Source organism: Nerophis lumbriciformis, linkage group LG16 (assembly GCF_033978685.3).
Source record: "Nerophis lumbriciformis linkage group LG16, RoL_Nlum_v2.1, whole genome shotgun sequence".
Taxonomy (NCBI): Eukaryota; Metazoa; Chordata; class Actinopteri; order Syngnathiformes; family Syngnathidae; genus Nerophis; species Nerophis lumbriciformis.
Window position 1 is genome coordinate 6,724,599 of NC_084563.2, and position 18,332 is coordinate 6,742,930.

Here is an 18,332-nt window from a genome sequence, read left to right on the forward strand (position 1 = left end):
AGTCAGACCTACAATGTCCATTTCTCTGATTATGCAATTGTTGATGACTGGTAGGTAGGTAGGTAGGTCTTTATTGTCATTGCACAAGTACAACGAAACTTTGTTTTCAGCACAAACCCGTTCAAGATTAGACAAACATAATTGTTGATGACTGAAGTGCTGATATCAACCCAACCTAACCCCCCCGCCCCAACCCTCTCCACATCCCACTTCCGGATTGTAAATCATGTAAATAATTTAATGTTTATACTCGGATTTGGGCTTTTTGCCGATATCCACGATATTGTCCTGCTAAACACCGACATTTATTTAATAATACCACCTTAACATTTGACAACCAAACAATTACACAAGGCGAATCAGTAAAGAATCTGGGTATTATCTTCGACCCAACTCTCTCGTTTGAATCACACATTAAGAGTGTTACTAAAACGGCCTTCTTTCATCTCCGTAATATCGCTAAAATTCGTTCTATTTTATCCACTAGCGACGCTGAGATCATTATTCATGCGTTCGTTACGTCTCGTCTCGACTACTGTAACGTATTATTTTCGGGTCTCCCTATGTCTAGCATTAAAAAATTACAGTTGGTACAAAATGCGGCTGCTAGACTTTTGACAAGAACAAGAAAGTTTGATCATATTACGCCTATATTGTATATACATTTATATACATATATATATATATATATACATATATATACCTATACTGGCTCACCTGCACTGGCTTCCTGTGCACTTAAGATGTGACTTTAAGGTTTTACTACTTACGTATAAAATACTACACGGTCTAGCTCCGTCCTATCTTGTCGATTGCATTGTACCATATGTCCCGGCAAGAAATCTGCGTTCAAAGAACTCCGGCTTATTAGTGATTCCCAGAGCCCAAAAAAAGTCTGCGGGCTATAGAGCGTTTTCTATTCGGGCTCCAGTACTATGGAATGCCCTCCCGGTAACAATTAGAGATGCTACCTCAGTAGAAGCATTTAAGTCCCATCTTAAAACTCATTTGTATACTCTAGCCTTTAAATAACCCCCCTGTTAGACCAGTTGATCTGCCGTTTCTTTTCTTTTCTCCTCTGCTCCCCTTTTCCTTGAGGGGGGGGGGCACAGGTCCGGTGGCCATGGATGAAGTGCTGGCTGTCCAGAGTCGGGACCCGGGGTGAACCACTCGCCTGTGCATCGGCTGGGAACATCTCTGCGCTGCTGACCCGTCTCCGCTCGGGATGGTGTCCTGCTGGCCCCACTATGGACTGGACTCTTACTATTATGTTGGATCCACTATGGACTGGACTCTCACAATATTATGTCAGACCCACTCGACATCCATTGCTTTCGGTCTCCCCTAGAGGGGGGGGTTACCCACATATGCGGTCCTCTCCAAGGTTTCTCATAGTCATTCACATCGACGTCCCACTGGGGTGAGTTTTTCCTTGCCCGTATGTGGGCTTTGTACCGAGGATGTCGTTGTGGCTTGTGCAGCCCTTTGAGACACTTGTGATTTAGGGCTATATAAATAAAGATTGATTGATTGATTGATTGATTTAATAACCGATACCGATATCAACCGATATATGCCGTCGTAGAATTAACACATTATTATGCCTAATTTGGACAACCAGGTATGGTGAAGATAAGGTCCTTTTTTTAAATTAATAAAATAAAATAAAATAAATTAATTAAAAACGTTTTCTTGAATAAAAAAGAAAATAAAACAATATAAAAACAGTTACATAGAAACTAATAATTAATGAAAATGAGTAAAATTAACTGTTAAAGGTTAGTACTATTAGTGGACCAGCAGCACGCACAATCATGTGTGCTTACGGACTGTATCCCTTGCAGACTGTATTGATATATATTGATATATAATGTAGGAACCACAATATTAATAACAGAAAGAAACAACCCTTTTGTGTGAATGAGTGTAAATGGGGGAGGGAGTTTTTTTTGGGTTGGTGCACTCAGGGGCGCCGCTAGGGATTTTGGGCCCCATGAAAATAATCTTTACAGGGCCCCCAACACAGTGTCATTATATTTTCTGTATTATAATTTCATCATCATTAGGGGCCTCTCTGGGCCCCCCTCCATCATGGGCCCCTAGAATCCGTCTCCTTTACCCCCCCTTTTCGGCGCCCCTGGGTGCACTAATTGTAAGTGTATCTTGTGTTTTTTATGTTGATTTAATTTTAAAAAACAAAAAAACCCGATACCGCTATTTAAAAAAAACCCGATACCGATCATTTCCGACATTACATTTTAATGCATTTATCGGTCGATAATGACGGCAGGCCGATATTATCGGACATCTCTAACTGATGATTAACTTGTCCATCCATCCATCCATCTTCTTCCGCTTATCCGAGGTCGGGTCGCGGGGGCAGCAGCCTAAACAGGGAAGCCCAGACTTCCCTCTCCCCAGCCACTTCATCCAGCTCCTCCCGGGGGACCCCGAGGCGTTCCCAGGCCAGCCGGGAGACATAGTCTTCCCAACGTGTCCTGGGTCTTCCCCGCGGCCTCCTACCGGTCGGACGTGCCCTAAACACCTCCCTAAGGAGGCGTTCGGGTGGCATCCTGACCAGATGCCCGAACCACCTCATCTGGCTCCTCTCCATGTGGAGGAGCAGCGGCTTTACTTTGAGCTCCTCCCGGATGGCAGAGCTTCTCACCCTATCTCTAAGGGAGAGCCCCGCCACCCGGCGGAGGAAACTCATTTCGGCCGCTTGTACCCGTGATCTTGTCCTTTCGGTCATAACCCAAAGCTCATGACCATAGGTGAGGATGGGAACGTAGATCGACCGGTAAATTGAGAGCTTTGCCTTCCGGCTCAGCTCCTTCTTCACCACAACGGACCGATACAGCGTCCGCATTACTGAAGACGTCGCACCGATCCGCCTGTCGATCTCACGATCCACTCTTCCCTCACTCGTGAACAAGACTCCGAGGTACTTGAACTCCTCCACTTGGGACAAGATCTCCTCCCCAACCCGGAGATGGCACTCCACCCTTTTCCGGGCGAGAACCATGGACTCGGACTTGGAGGTGCTGATTCTCATCCCAGTCGCTTCACACTCAGCTGCGAACCCATCCAGTGAGAGCTGAAGATCCTGGCCAGATGAAGCCATCAGGACCACATCATCTGCAAAAAGCAGAGACCTAATCCTGCAGCCACCAAACCGGATCCCCTCAACGCCTTGACTGCGCCTAGAAATTCTGTCCATAAAAGTTATGAACAGAATCGGTGACAAAGGGCAGCCTTGGCGGAGTCCAACCCTCACTGGAAACGTGTCCGACTTACTACCGGCAATGCGGACCAAGCTCTGGCACTGATCGTACAGGGAGCGGACTGCCACAATCAGACAGTCCGATACCCCATACTCTCTGAGCACTCCCCACAGGACTTCCCGAGGGACACGGTCGAATGCCTTCTCCAAGTCCACAAAACACATGTAGACTGGTTGGGCAAACTCCCATGCACCCTCAAGGACCCTGCCGAGAGTATAGAGCTGGTCCACAGTTCCACGACCAGGACGAAAACCACACTGTTCCTCCTGAATCCGAGGTTGGACTATCCGGCGTAGCCTCCTCTCCAGTACACCTGAATAGACCTTACCGGGAAGGCTGAGGAGTGTGATCCCACGATAGTTAGAACACACCCTTCGGTTCCCCTTCTTAAAGAGAGGAACCACCACCCCGGTCTGCCAATCCAGATGTCCACGCGATGCTGCAGAGTCTTGTCAACCAAGACAGCCCCACAGCATCCAGAGCCTTAAGGATTAACTTGTGTGATGACTGTATTATGCTGATAGTATATATTTGTACCATGAATTGATTTACTTGGACCCCGACTTAAACAAGTTGAAAAACTTATTGGGGTGTTATCATTTAGTGGACAATTGTACGGAATATGTACTGCACTGTCAGGCCCGGCCCTAACCAATCTGGCGCCCTAGGCAAGATTTTAGGTGGCGCCCCCCCCCTCACAAGAAACCGAATAGCTTTATCTTTGACCTTTTTTTTTTTTTTTTTACTTACAACTATACCTAATATATAAAGGGGTGGACAAGTGACTATTACCTGCAGGGCAAACATTAGCTAACCAGAAGGCAATAACAATGTAAACAAAAAACACCTGCTTAAAAGATCTAATACCTGAGGAATGTAAGGTGGGAGTACAGTCATTACCTAACGTTACATTATTATTTTCCATAACAATTTAGCCCCCTCCACAATATTAACCCGACGTTAAAACAGAACTAGCTATTTATTGATTAGCAATTGCCGAATCATGTAACATTAGCTTAATGCTAACAAGCCAGGTTACTATCACATTCTGTAACAGACAAATAATTTCATGTAGGCTAACGTTACCTACCTGCTACCTCTGTCTTTTCTCGTTTCTACTCCTCTTCTTTTCTCTTTTTTTCTTCCTTGGGCACCTGACAGTTTTGGCCGTTTTGACATCTTGTGTTGATTTTTTGATGTGGTGACGTCCAAAAAGAGTCATGATACGGTAAGGGAGAGGGGGGGGGGGGGGGGGGCGTAATGTTGTAACAAATAATATTTCTATTAAATAGGCTTTACTTTGCATTTTAATTAACGTGGGATTATTTTTTGTATTTAGAAATAATAGTACCAACTTTCTTTCTTTTTTTTTTTTTTTCTCCAACATTTGTGGCACTGGCGTGACGCCCCCTGATGGACGGCGCCCTTAGCATTTGCCTATACGGCCTATGCCACGGGCCGGTGTTGTGCCGGAAAACGCACCCCTGCCATAATATGCACCCCCTGACGCGGGAGCGCGCTTACGTCACTCGATTGCATCACTCGTCTCGAAAAGTATATCTAACTCGGCTGTTGGCTGAAATAGCCAATTTTAAATCGCCTCTTTCGGCATAAAAAAGTACATAAAGTGAAATAATCCAAGTTTTCTTTAATTGTGCTTTACTTGTGGATGAATTAAAAATTGTGAGCATTTAATGATTTCGCCGTCATTCAAGTGGCTGAAATCGCCTCTTTCGGATTATTTCACTTTATGTACTTTTTTATGCCGAAAGAGGCGATTTAAAATAGGCTATTTCAGCCAACAGCCGAGTTAGATATACTTTTCGAGACGAGTGATGCAATCGAGTGACGTAAGCGCGCTCCCGCGTCAGGGGGTGCATATTATGGCAGGGGTGCGTTTTCCGGCACAACACCGGCCCTGTGTACTGTGCAATCTACTAATAAAAGTTTCAATCAATCAATCAATGATTTTAGCTTGTCCTGAAGAATTTGGAGGTAATCTTCCTTTTTCATTGTCCCATTTAAAGCAGCAGTTCCATTGGCAGCTAAATATGCCTTGTGGGTAAAACTGTCATTTCCACACAAATAAAATCCTTCTACGAGCTCGTAGTGGTAAAGCAGTTTTGCCGGAAGCCACACGCAACAGCGCCCTCTGGCGCATTTACGGAGGACCTTCCATACCCTTGCGCCGCCCTCCTCTCCATTCCTATTGGCTCAAACGTTCGCGCGTCCGTTCTCCATTGGCTGTGTCGCGCGTCCCTCAGATCAACCCCCGGAAGTACACCCCACGTACACAACAAAGATGGAGGGCGACATTTCGGACTCGAACCGACCTCAAATGTACTTATTCGGTGAGCGCAAACACAACACAATCGTTGACTTATTCGTCTGCACGTACGAGGTTTTAGACAAACACACGCGGGGAACGTTAGCCGTGATCGTCGTCAAGCCGAATGTGCTCTTTTGTTAGCGAGCTCGCTCCTACTCACTTCTCCAAAGTGGACTGGCTCAGGGTGGAGGACAGAGGAAAACAACTTGCACTGAGCCTAGTCTATAAAATCCGCTACACCTCCCTGATACCGAAGTACATGTCAAACTACTTACAGAACGTAAATGGCCGCCATAACCACAACACCAGGGGGAGCTCCACTAACCACGTTAAACCCAGATTCCGATCTAACAAAGGTCTTAACTCATTCTCCTTCTATGCCACATCAATATGGAATGCACTCCCAACAGGTGTAAAAGAAAGTGCATCTCTATCCTCCTTCAAAACCGCAATAAACGTACACCTCCAGGCAACTTCAACACTAAACTAACACCCTCCCCGAATTGTTAATAATCAAATGTAGATACCTTTTCTTATGCCTTCTGATCTCTCTCTCTCTCTCTCTCTCTCTATGTCTACTACTTGCTGTACATTAGAGATGCGCGGATAGGCAATTATTTCATCCGCAACCGCATCAGAAAGTCGTCAACCATCCGCAATCCACCCGATCTAACATTTGATCAGAACCGCATCCGCCCGTTGTTATATATCTAATATAGACGATGCAAGGCATTAGTGAGGTTATAAAGCTTTTGCCTGTTAAAGAAAGGAGACTGATCCAATGCAGCACAGACATTCGCGTGCCACGCTGTCACGACTCAGACGCACACCAGTGCGCAATCATATGGGAGCCGCGCTGAGCGCACCTGCAGGCGACGGCCGGTTATATGGGCCCGACGCTCCAGCGCCATCCATTTTCAGGGCTAGTTGATTCGGCAGGTGGGTTGTTACACACTCCTTAGCGGGTTCCAACTTCCATTGCCACCGTCCTAGCTGCTGTCTATATCAACCAGGGTGAGCCCCACCCCTTTCGTGAGCGCACTGCGCGCGGAGTGACCCCTGTTACGCGCCCCCGGCAACAGGGGTGGCGGGCAGGTAAGCTGCGCGGGCGGAGTGACCCCTGTTACGAGCCCCCGGCCACGGGGGTGGCGGGCAGGTAAGCTGCTTACCTGCTGCGCGTGACGCCGGCCGCGGCGAAGGCGGACGAGGCGGGGTGTCGGTGCGGTGGGCGCGGTGGTGACCCTGGACGTGCGTCGGGCCCTTCTCGCGGATCGACTCAACTACGGCTCCCGGTGGGGCCCTCTCGGGGGAAGGGGCCTCGGTCCCGGACCCCGGCGGGGCGTCCCTTCTCCGCTCCGTAAAAGTGTCCATCTCTTTTTTTTTTTTTCTTCTGTTGTGGCATATGCAGCAGGTGCCTGCTCGTTTTTCGTATGTGGGTAACAACATTTAACTATGTATATATATTTCCCAATTGGTTTAACTGCCACCCGCCTGAATCTATTTAAAATCTAATTTTTTTTTAACCACCCGACCCGACCCGCGGATAAAATCTAATTTTTTTAAATTTCATCCGCCCGATCTGCGGGTAATCCGCGGACTCCGCGGTTGTGCCCGCAAACCGCGCATCTCTACTGTACATATCCTACCAAGTCAGACCTACACTGTTTCAATGTCCATTTCTCTGTTCTCAATTGTTGATGACTGATGATAACAACCAAACCTAACACCCCCCCCCCCCTCCTGCATTGTAAATAATTCAATGTATATACCCTGATGATTATCTTGTGTGATGACTGTATTATGATGATAGTATATATCTGTGTCATGAATCAATTTAAGTGGACCCCGACTTAAACACGTTGAAAAACTTATTGGGGTGTTACCATTTAGTGGTCAATTGTACGGAATATGTACTTCACTGTGCAACCTACTAATAAAAGTCTCAATCAATCAATCAATCAATGTCCAAACTATGTCCATATTCCTCCATGTCTTATTGTCCAAACTATGTCCATATTTCTCCATGTCTTGTTGTCCAAACTATGTCCATATTCCTCCATGTCTTGTTGTCCAAACTATGGCCATATTCTCCATGTCTTGTATCACAAACTATGTCCATATTCCTCCATGTCTTGTAGCACAAACTATAACCATATTCCTCCATGTCTTGTTTGATTGATTGATTGATTGAAACTTGTATAAGTAGATTGCACAGTACAGTACATATTCCGTACAATTGACCACTAAATTGTAACACCCGCATACATTTTTCAACTTGTCGGGGTCCACGTTTGTAGCACAAACTATGTCCATATTCCTCCATGTGTAGTAGCACAAACTATGTCCATATTCCTCCATGTCTTGTTGTCCATATTCCTCCATGTCTTGTTGTTCAAACTATGTCCATATTTCTCCATGTCTTGTTGTCCAAACTATGTCCATATTTCTCCATGTCTTGTTGTTCAAACTATGTCCATATTTCTCCATGTCTTGTTGTCCAAACTGTCCATGTTCCTCCTTGTCTTGTAGCACAAACTATGTCCATATTCCTCCATGTCTTGTTGTCCAAACTATGTCCATATTCCTCCATCTGTAGTAGCACAAACTATGTCCATATTCCTCCATGTCTTGTTGTCCAAACTATGTCCATATTCCTCCATGTGTAGTAGCACAAACTATGTCCATATTCCTCCATGTATTGTTGTCCAAACTATGTCCATATTCCTCCATGTCTTGTTGTTCAAACTATGTCCATATTTCTCCATGTCTTGTTGTCCAAACTATGTCCATATTTCTCCATGTCTTGTTGTCCAAACTGTCCATGTTCCTCCTTGTCTTGTAGCACAAACTATGTCCATATTCCTCCATGTCTTGTTGTCCAAACTATGTCCATATTCCTCCATGTCTTGTAGCACAAACTATGTCCATATTCCTCCATGTCTTGTTGTCCAAACTGTGTCCATATTCCTCCATGTCTTGTTGTCCAAACTGTCCATGTTCCTCCTTGTCTTGTAGCACAAACTATGTCCATATTCCTCCATGTCTTGTTGTCCAAACTGTCCATGTTCCTCCTTGTCTTGTAGCACAAACTATGTCCATATTCCTCCATGTCTTGTTGTCCAAACTATGTCCATATTCCTCCATCTGTAGTAGCACAAACTATGTCCATATTCCTCCATGTCTTGTTGTCCAAACTGTGTCCATATTCCTCCATGTCTTGTTGTTCAAACTATGTCCATATTTCTCCATGTCTTGTTGTCCAAACTATGTCCATATTTCTCCATGTCTTGTTGTCCAAACTGTCCATGTTCCTCCTTGTCTTGTAGCACAAACTATGTCCATATTCCTCCATGTCCTATTGTCCAAACTATGTCCATGTTCCTCCATGTCTTGTTGTCCAAACTATGTCCATGTTCCTCCATGTCTTGTAGCACAAACTATGTCCATATTACTCCATGTCCTATTGTCCAAACTATGTCCATATTCCTCCATCTGTAGTAGCACAAACTATGTCCATATTCCTCCATGTCTTGTTGTCCAAACTGTGTCCATATTCCTCCATGTCTTGTTGTTCAAACTATGTCCATATTTCTCCATGTCTTGTTGTCCAAACTATGTCCATATTTCTCCATGTCTTGTTGTCCAAACTGTCCATGTTCCTCCTTGTCTTGTAGCACAAACTATGTCCATATTCCTCCATGTCCTATTGTCCAAACTATGTCCATGTTCCTCCATGTCTTGTTGTCCAAACTATGTCCATGTTCCTCCATGTCTTGTAGCACAAACTATGTCCATATTACTCCATGTCCTATTGTCCAAACTATGTCCATATTCCTCCATCTGTAGTAGCACAAACTATGTCCATATTCCTCCATGTCTTGTTGTCCAAACTATGTCCATATTCCTCCATGTCTTGTTGTCCAAACTGTCCATGTTCCTCCTTGTCTTGTAGCACAAACTATGTCCATATTCCTCCATGTCCTATTGTCCAAACTATGTCCATGTTCCTCCATGTCTTGTTGTCCAAACTATGTCCATGTTCCTCCATGTCTTGTAACACAAACTATGTCCATATTCCTCCATGTCTTGTTGTCCAAACTATGTCCATATTCCTCCATGTCTTGTAGCACAAACTATGTCCATATTCTTCCATGTCTTGTGGCACAAACTATGTCCATATTCCTCCATGTCTTGTAGCACAAACTACGTCCATGTTCCTCCATGTCTTGTAGCACAAACTATGTCCATATTCCTCCATGTCTTGTAGCACAAACTATGTCCATGTTCCTCCATGTCTTGTAGCACAAACTATGTCCATATTCCTCCATGTCTTGTAGCACAAACTACGTCCATGTTCCTCCATGTCTTGTAGCACAAACTACGTCCATGTTCCTCCATGTCTTGTAGCACAAACTATGTCCATGTTCCTCCATGTCTTGTAGCATAAACTATGTCCATATTCCTCCATGTCTTGTAACACAAACTATGTCCATATTCCTCCATGTCTTGTTGTCCAAACTATGTCCATATTCCTCCATGTCTTGTTGTCCAAACTATGTCCATATTCCTCCATGTCTTGTAGCACAAACTGTCCATGTTCCTCCATGTCTTGTAGCACAAACTATGTCCATATTCCTCCATGTCTTGTAGCACAAACTACGTCCATATTCCTCCATGTCTTGTAGCACAAACTATGTCCATATTCCTCCATGGCCGCTGACTTGACTGCTTGCGTCCCGCAGGTTGCACCCTCAGAGCGGACAAACGGGAGTACAAAGTTGACGTGGACGAGGACGAGACGGAGCAGCAGCTGTCTCTTAAAGCAGTAAGGCGGCCATTTATAGGCCTAATGTCTTAAGGGGAAGTGCTAAGTGAAGACAAATGTAGCGTGACTCCGGTCTTAAATAAAAGTCAGCTAACGATGGAGCTAATCAGAGTTGCTCTATTCTGCATATAAAACGCTCTAAAAAACATCCAAAAATCTCCCAAGGTTTTATATACACACTTTTAGTAAATATATGCAATGTCCTCAAATTCCTAATAACATGTAATATTTACCTATTTTGATCATTTTTAGTAAACGGGGCGTATTAATTTCACAGACGCATCTCACCTTTTAATTTCTATGGCGTCACATTAGTGCCAAAAATCCAAGCGCATAAAAAATTCTCCACTTTGTGCGCGCGCGCGTGGTGCCTTTTTGCGCGCGCGCGGTGCCTTTCTGCGCGCGCGCCGTCTCGGTCTGTGCGCTCTCTGTGTACCGTATTTTCCGCACTATTAGCCGCACCTAAAAACCACAAATTTACTCAAAAGCTGACAGTGCGGCTTATAACCCGGTGCGCTTTATATATGGATTAATATTAAGATTCATTTTCATAAAGTTTCGGTCTCGCAACTACGGTAAACAGCCGCCATCTTTTTTCCCCGTAGAAGAGGAAGTGCTTCTTCTTCTACGCAAGCAACCGCCAAGGTAAGCACCCGCCCCCATAGAACAGGAAGCGCTTCTTCTTCTACTGTAAGCAACCACCCGCCCGCGTAGAAGAAGAAGAAGCGCGCGGATATTACGTTTCATTTCCTTTGTGTGTTTACATCTGTAAAGACCACAAAATGGCTCCTACTAAGCGACAGGTTTCCGGTTCATGAAAAGACGCAATCTCTCCATCCGCACACGGACTACTATTTCACAGCAACTGCCTAAAGACTTTCAAGAAAAGCTGGCTACTTTCCGTGCATATTGTAAAAACAAGATGGCTGAAAAAAAGATCCGGCCAGAGAACATTATCAACATGGACGAGGTTCCACTGACTTTTGATATTCCTGTGAACCGCACTGTGGATACAACGGGAGCACGTACGGTGAATATTCGCACCACAGGGAATGAGAAGTCATCCTTCACTGTGGTTCTAGCTTGCCATGCTAATGGCCAGAAACTTCCACCCATGGTGATATTCAAAAGGAAGACCTTGCCAAAAGAGACCTTTCCAGCCGGCGTCATCATAAAAGCTAACTCGAAGGGATGGATGGATGAAGAAAAGATGAGCGAGTGGTTAAGGTAAGTTTACGCGAAGAGGCCGGGTGGCTTTTTTCACGCAGCTCCGTCCATGTTGATATACGACTCAATGCGCGCCCACATCACGCTGGTTTTTAATATATTATTAAAGTTTGACTGACCTATCTGACTGTTTTTTTGACATTCCTTTAGCGCAGTTAGATGCGGCTTACAACACGGGGCGGCTTATAGGTGGACAAAGTTTTGAAATATGCCGTTCATTGAAGGCGCGGCTTATAACCCAGGGCGCCTTATGGTGCGGAAAATACGGTACTCCTGGCATCTCTCCTCGCGCTGTCATGTTTCTTTTTGGCACTTTGGGGGCGGGTATGCTTAGACGGCCCCTCCTTTCTGATTGGCTCTGAGCATTTTTCATAAGACCAATCATTCTCCAGCGTAGCAACGTTGTAGCCATCTTACCTCGGACAGCTAGCCTCAATCATTACATTGATGTCAATGGTACATGTACTAATTAAATTACCATTACTTGCTCTAATTTTCGACCAATTTACAAACGGTTTGCCTTATTACAAATCTTATTACATGTAGATATGACATAGGATGCTGTACCTGTTGAAATTACCTCTTTCGCTTTAAAAAAAAAATGACTTAATTGTGCAACATAGTTGTGTAGGGTCAGTGTTAGTCAGTTCTCTGATTATTTTAAACTGTTTCAGAATACATTATTAAAAGGCTATTTTTAACATTTTAAAAACAAAATTCAAAGATTATTTCATTAATTTTATGGCTGAATCAAAAGAAATTCCATAAATTAGAAAACAAATGTTCAAGAAGAAGTGAAAATATAAAATAATGTTATGGTGGACCAGTTCTGGCTGAAAGATGTGATTATGGTGTTTGTTGTCTTATTATTTATTTGGGTCACATTTTGTATTACCCTGTATTGTGTTTATGTGGTATGAAATAACCTTCATCAGCGCGCGACATTTTTTTATCCACTTCTTCCTCCGTAAATCTTGATACATATTGACGATGACCCGCCCTGCTATACTTCTGATTGGCTCTTAGCATTTTTCGCCTGACCAATCAGAAAGAAGGGGCCGTCTAAGCATACCCGCCCCCAAAGTGCCAAAAAGAAAATGACAGCACACAGACCGAGACGGCGCGCGCGCAAAGTGGAGAATCAGCGCGCGATAACAGTTTTTATGCGCTCGGATTTTTGGCACTAATGTGACGCCATAAATTTCCCCTTCAAAAAGACTACTACCGTATTTTACGCACTATAAGGCGCACCGGATTATTAGCAGCACCTTCAATGAATGGCATATTTCATAACTTTGTCCACCAATAAGCCGCCCCGGACTATAAGCCGCGCCTACGCTGCGCTAAAGGGAATGTCAAAAAAACAGTCAGATAGGTCAGTCAAACTTTAATAATATATTAAAAACCAGCGTTCTAACAACTCTGTTCACTCCCAAAATGTACGCAAATGTGCAATCACAAACATAGTAAAATTCAAAATAGTGCAGAGCAATAGCAACATAATGTTGCTCGAACGTTAATGTCACAACACACAAAATAAACATAGCGCTCACTTTCTGAAGTTATTCTTCATTCGTAAATCCTTCGTCTTCGGTGTCCGAAGTGAAAAGTTGGGCAAAGTTACGATCCACTGGCAGATGTTGGCGTCGTCTGGCGCTGCCTCCTCGTCTTAGTGAAGGTGTGTTCGCCTTCTGTCATCCACTGTTCCCACGCAGTTAGCAGTCTAGCTTCGAATGCCCTGTTGACACCAATATCTAGCGGCTGGAGGTCTTTTGTCAATCCACCCGGAATGACGGCGAGTATTGAATTAAGCGCGTAAACGTGTCTCTCAATGTGCTGTTATGAGCTAGCAAATATAACAACTACACTACCCAGCATGCAACGATAGTTACGAGCATGCGCGGTAGCCCTGAGAAGCGTTGTATGCTGGCAGTTAGCACGCTGTGAGTAAACGTTGAGAACTCAGTTAACACGCCTCGTCTGCATTATTTATAATTAGACAGACAACACACTTACCGGTAATAGGAGCCATTTTGGGGTCTTTACATAAACACACAAATGGAAATGAAACGTCACATATCCCAGCATGCACCGCGCGCTTCTTCTACGGGGAAAAAAGATGGCGGCTGTTTACCGTAGTTGCGAGACCTAAACTTTATGAAAATGAATCTTAATATTTATCCATATATAAAGCGCACCGGGTTATAAGGCGCACTGTCAGCTTTTGAGAAAATTTGTGGTTTTTAGGTGCGCCTTATAGTGCGGAAAATACGGTAATCACGGCAGACTTGATGAGAGACAACAAAGACTACTTTGGTTTAAATGAAGATCCTGAATATAATTAGGATGATCTACACATTTTAGAAGCTGTGTTCTAAAAGATGAGTTTGCGCTCATAATAACAATATTTGTTCATATTTAGGTCACAACATGTAAGTGGAGTATTATTGGCACTTTTTGGATGTTTCTTCGCTTTGTGGGCACAATAGAGAGACGTTCCACTGACTCCATACATTTTTGCTGAGGTTTATTTGCAAGTAAGTGCATAAAAATAAAAATAAACATGTGTTCTTGTCTTACATAAGGATTGTAAATGATAGGCAACATTCCAAAAAAGTGCAGTTCCCCGTTAAGACAGCCAGTATGGCAGAAGTTTGTGGTAGATAAAGGCTGGGTTCTTGTAGGCGTGCTTGGGAGCCGAGGCCGAGGACAAGTTCCACATGGTGGAAGTGGAGGCCCTGACTTATGACGGAAAGACCACCAAAGTGCCGCTGGTTGTGCTGAAGCCATCCGTCCTTCCCTCTGTGAGTAAACAAGCAATGAAGTCATACTTGAAGTGGTCTGAAGAAAATATCATCCGTCTCTCATGTCCCCAGATGACTTTAGGTGGCTTTGAGATCACGCCGCCAGTGACCTTACGTCTCCTGTCAGGGTCAGGACCGGTGCACATCAGCGGGCAACATTTTGTCAGTGAGTATTGACGACCACAGGGGACTTCACCTTAAGGCTGAAAACTGCATCACTATTTAATAATGAAATGAAATAAAAAACAAATCAAATTAGGACAAAATCATACTACCTACCTGCTGTGTGTACGCTTAAACTAAGACCTTTTGGTATGGTGAACCTGCAAATTAAAATAAAAATAAAAATAAAAATGTGATTGGAAAAAAATAAGAAATATATATATATATATATATATATATACACACACACACAGGTAAAAGCCAGTAAATTAGAATATTTTGAAAAACTTGATTTATTTCAGTAATTGCATTCAAAAGGTGTAACTTGTACATTATATTTATTCATTGCACACAGACTGATGCATTCAAATGTTTATTTCATTTAATTTTGATGATTTGAAGTGGCAACAAATGAAAATCCAAAATTCCGTGTGTCACAAAATTAGAATATTACTTAAGGCTAATACAAAAAAGGGATTTTTAGAAATGTTGGCCAACTGAAAAGTATGAAAATGAAAAATATGAGCATGTACAATACTCAATACTTGGTTGGAGCTCCTTTTGCCTCAATTACTGCGTTAATGCGGCGTGGCATGGAGTCGATGAGTTTCTGGCACTGCTCAGGTGTTATGAGAGCCCAGGTTGCTCTGATAGTGCCCTTCAACTCTTCTGCGTTTTTGGGTCTGGCATTCTGCATCTTCCTTTTCACAATACCCCACATATTTTTTATGGGGCTAAGGTCAGGGGAGTTGGCGGGCCAATTTAGAACAGAAATACCATGGTCCGTAAACCAGGCACGGGTAGATTTTGCGCTGTGTGCAGGCGCCAAGTCCTGTTGGAACTTGAAATCTCCATCTCCATAGAGCAGGTCAGCAGCAGGAAGCATGAAGTGCTCTAAAACTTGCTGGTAGACGGCTGCGTTGACCCTGGATCTCAGGAAACAGAGTGGACCGACACCAGCAGATGACATGGCACCCCAAACCATCACCCAACCATGCAAATTTTGCATTTCCTTTGGAAATCGAGGTCCCAGAGTCTGGAGGAAGACAGGAGAGGCACAGGATCCACGTTGCCTGAAGTCTAGTGTAAAGTTTCCACCATCAGTGATGGTTTGGGGTGCCATGTCATCTGTTGGTGTCGGTCCACTCTGTTTCCTGAGATCCAGGGTCAACGCAGCCGTCTACCAGCAAGTTTTAGAGCACTTCATGCTTCCTGCTGCTGACCTGCTCTATGGAGATGGAGATTTCAAGTTCCAACAGGACTTGGCGCCTGCACACAGCGCAAAATCTACCCGTGCCTGGTTTACGGACCATGGTATTTCTGTTCTAAATTGGCCCGCCAACTCCCCTGACCTTAGCCCCATAGAAAATCTGTGGGGTATTGTGAAAAGGAAGATGCAGAATGCCAGACCCAAAAACGCAGAAGAGTTGAAGGCCACTATCAGAGCAACCTGGGCTCTCATAACACCTGAGCAGTGCCAGAAACTCTTCGACTCCATGCCACGCCGCATTAACGCAGTAATTGAGGCAAAAGGAGCTCCAACCAAGTATTGAGTATTGTACATGCTCATATTTTTCATTTTCATACTTTTCAGTTGGCCAACATTTCTAAAAATCCCTTTTTTGTATTAGCCTTAAGTAATATTCTAATTTTGTGACACACGGAATTTTGGATTTTCATTTGTTGCCACTTCAAATCATCAAAATTAAATGAAATAAACATTTGAATGCATCAGTCTGTGTGCAATGAATAAATATAATGTACAAGTTACACCTTTTGAATGCAATTACTGAAATAAATCAAGTTTTTCAAAATATTCTAATTTACTGGCTTTTACCTGTAAATACAAAGGTTCACCCAATAATTCCTTAATATTAAACAAACTACACTGAATTAGTCCCAGAAACTGTAGTAAATACACATTTCAGCAGAAATATACACAGATGAATATTGAACTATGCACAGTACCTTTCTATATATTTAACACTGTTGATGCAGTTAGCATCCGCTTCCACATCGGCAGTGCAATTAGCTTTAGCATTAGCTTGGTCATGTATAAAGCCTTGTCGACTGAAAAGACACATATCATAAAAATATACTCTTTCAAACATGTTTAAACACTATAAAGATACATTTGGGGGGGGTAAAAGTATTGACATAAAGACACTTGTACCTGAGAAGGGAGATGTTTGAGTGATACAGATAGGAGGACACAAGCTGGTTCTGCTCAGGTGTGTAATGACTGGCAGGAGGAAGTCAGGTGTCCCCTAGTCGAGCTCCCAGCACAACGCGCCCCCTGCTGGAGCCGTCCAGTACTACAACGGTTCTTATTAATGCTGGCAATACAATAACATTAGCTCCATATAATACAAATAACGGTGCTTTACTGTTGCCATTAATAATACACATTTTTAAGTTGCAAATATAAAATGACATAGTAATACAACTCAAGAGCTTACTCTGCTACTTACAATCACTGTATTTTACTAGTAACTACCAGAGGTGGGTAGTAACGCGCTACATTTACTCCGTTACATCTACTTGAGTAACTTTTGGGATAAATTGTACTCCTAAGAGTAGTTTTAATGCAACATACTTTTACTTTTACTTAAGTATATTTATAGAGAAGGAACGCTACTTTTACTCCGCTACTTTTATCTACATTCAGCTCGCTACTCGCTACTAATTTTTATCGATCTGTTAATGCACGCTTTGTTTGTTTTGGTCTGTCAGACAGACCTTCAAAGTGCCTGCCTTACTGGTGACGTTTCACTTCGTTCCACCAATCAGATGCAGTCACTGGTGACGTTGGACCAATCAAACAGAGCCAGGCGGTCACATGACCTGACTTAAACAAGTTGAAAAACTTATTGGGGTGTTACCATTTAGTGGTCAATTGTACGGAATGTGTACTGTACTGTGCAATCTAATAATAAAAGTTCCAATCAATCAATCAAAAGTGTGAAGGAAAAAAGATACTTGTTTTATTTCAACCGTACCGTCAAAAGCCTCAAGACTGACCGCACATGAGGACGTTCCTGTCTTCACAATAAAAGTGCCGCGCCATCGCGCCTGCGCTTTCAAAACAAGAGTCTCCGAAAGCCAGCGTAAACAAGCTGGCAAGCTACGGAGTTTGACACCAATATATTTCTTGTAAAGTGTATAAAAACGAATATGGAAGCTGGACAAATAGGATGCCAAAAACCCACCACTTTCATGTGGTATTAGACAGAAAGGAGGACTTTTTTTCTCCTCCATTCGAAAATGCGGACATTATCATCACTACGGTCTGATTCCAATCAATGCAAGTCATCAGAATCAGGTAATACACCAACTTATATTCTTGTCTTCATGAAAGAAAGGAATCTATATGTGTTAAACATGCATGTATATTCATTAAAACACCTTTAACATGTAAACAAAAACAGCAAAATAAATACTTATAAATTATATACTGTATATATCAATGTATATGTATGTATGTATGTATATATATATATATATATATATATATATATATATATATATATATATATATATATATATATATATATATATATATATATATGTATGATATGAGTGTGTATGTTACTCATCAGTTACTCAGTACTTGAGTAGTTTTTTCACAACATACTTTTTACTTTTACTCAAGTAAATATTTGGGTGACTACTCCTTACTTTTACTTGAGTAATAAATCTCT

General features: G+C 43.1%; 1 protein-coding gene and 1 long non-coding RNA gene across 5 annotated transcripts in view; one reads left to right on the forward strand and one right to left on the reverse strand.

Annotated features, from left to right (window-relative positions):
* Positions 1–5,549: 5,549 nt before the first annotated feature.
* npm1b (nucleophosmin 1b) overlaps positions 5,550–18,332 on the forward strand; it is a 90,655-nt gene continuing 77,872 nt past the window's right edge. For 2 of the 3 annotated variants that reach the window (XM_061976554.2, XM_061976556.2), the window contains exons 1-3: positions 5,550–5,635; positions 10,356–10,438; positions 14,350–14,635. In XM_061976554.2, the coding sequence (XP_061832538.2) occupies positions 5,587–5,635; positions 10,356–10,438; positions 14,350–14,635 (418 nt within the window). In that variant the 5' untranslated portion in view covers positions 5,550–5,586. The remainder of the gene's footprint in view (positions 5,636–10,355; positions 10,439–14,349; positions 14,636–18,332) is intronic. The other variant, XM_061976559.2, reaches the window with a different exon arrangement.
* On the reverse strand, positions 14,542–16,891 carry LOC133616961 (uncharacterized). 2 transcript variants are annotated; one of them, XR_009816925.1, is made up of 3 exons: positions 16,805–16,891; positions 14,749–14,792; positions 14,542–14,679 (listed from the first exon to the last, which is right to left on the reverse strand). It is a non-coding gene; the product is annotated as an uncharacterized lncRNA (long non-coding RNA). The 2 variants fall into 2 exon arrangements; XR_009816926.1 differs by having other exon boundaries at positions 14,561–14,687; positions 16,805–16,868.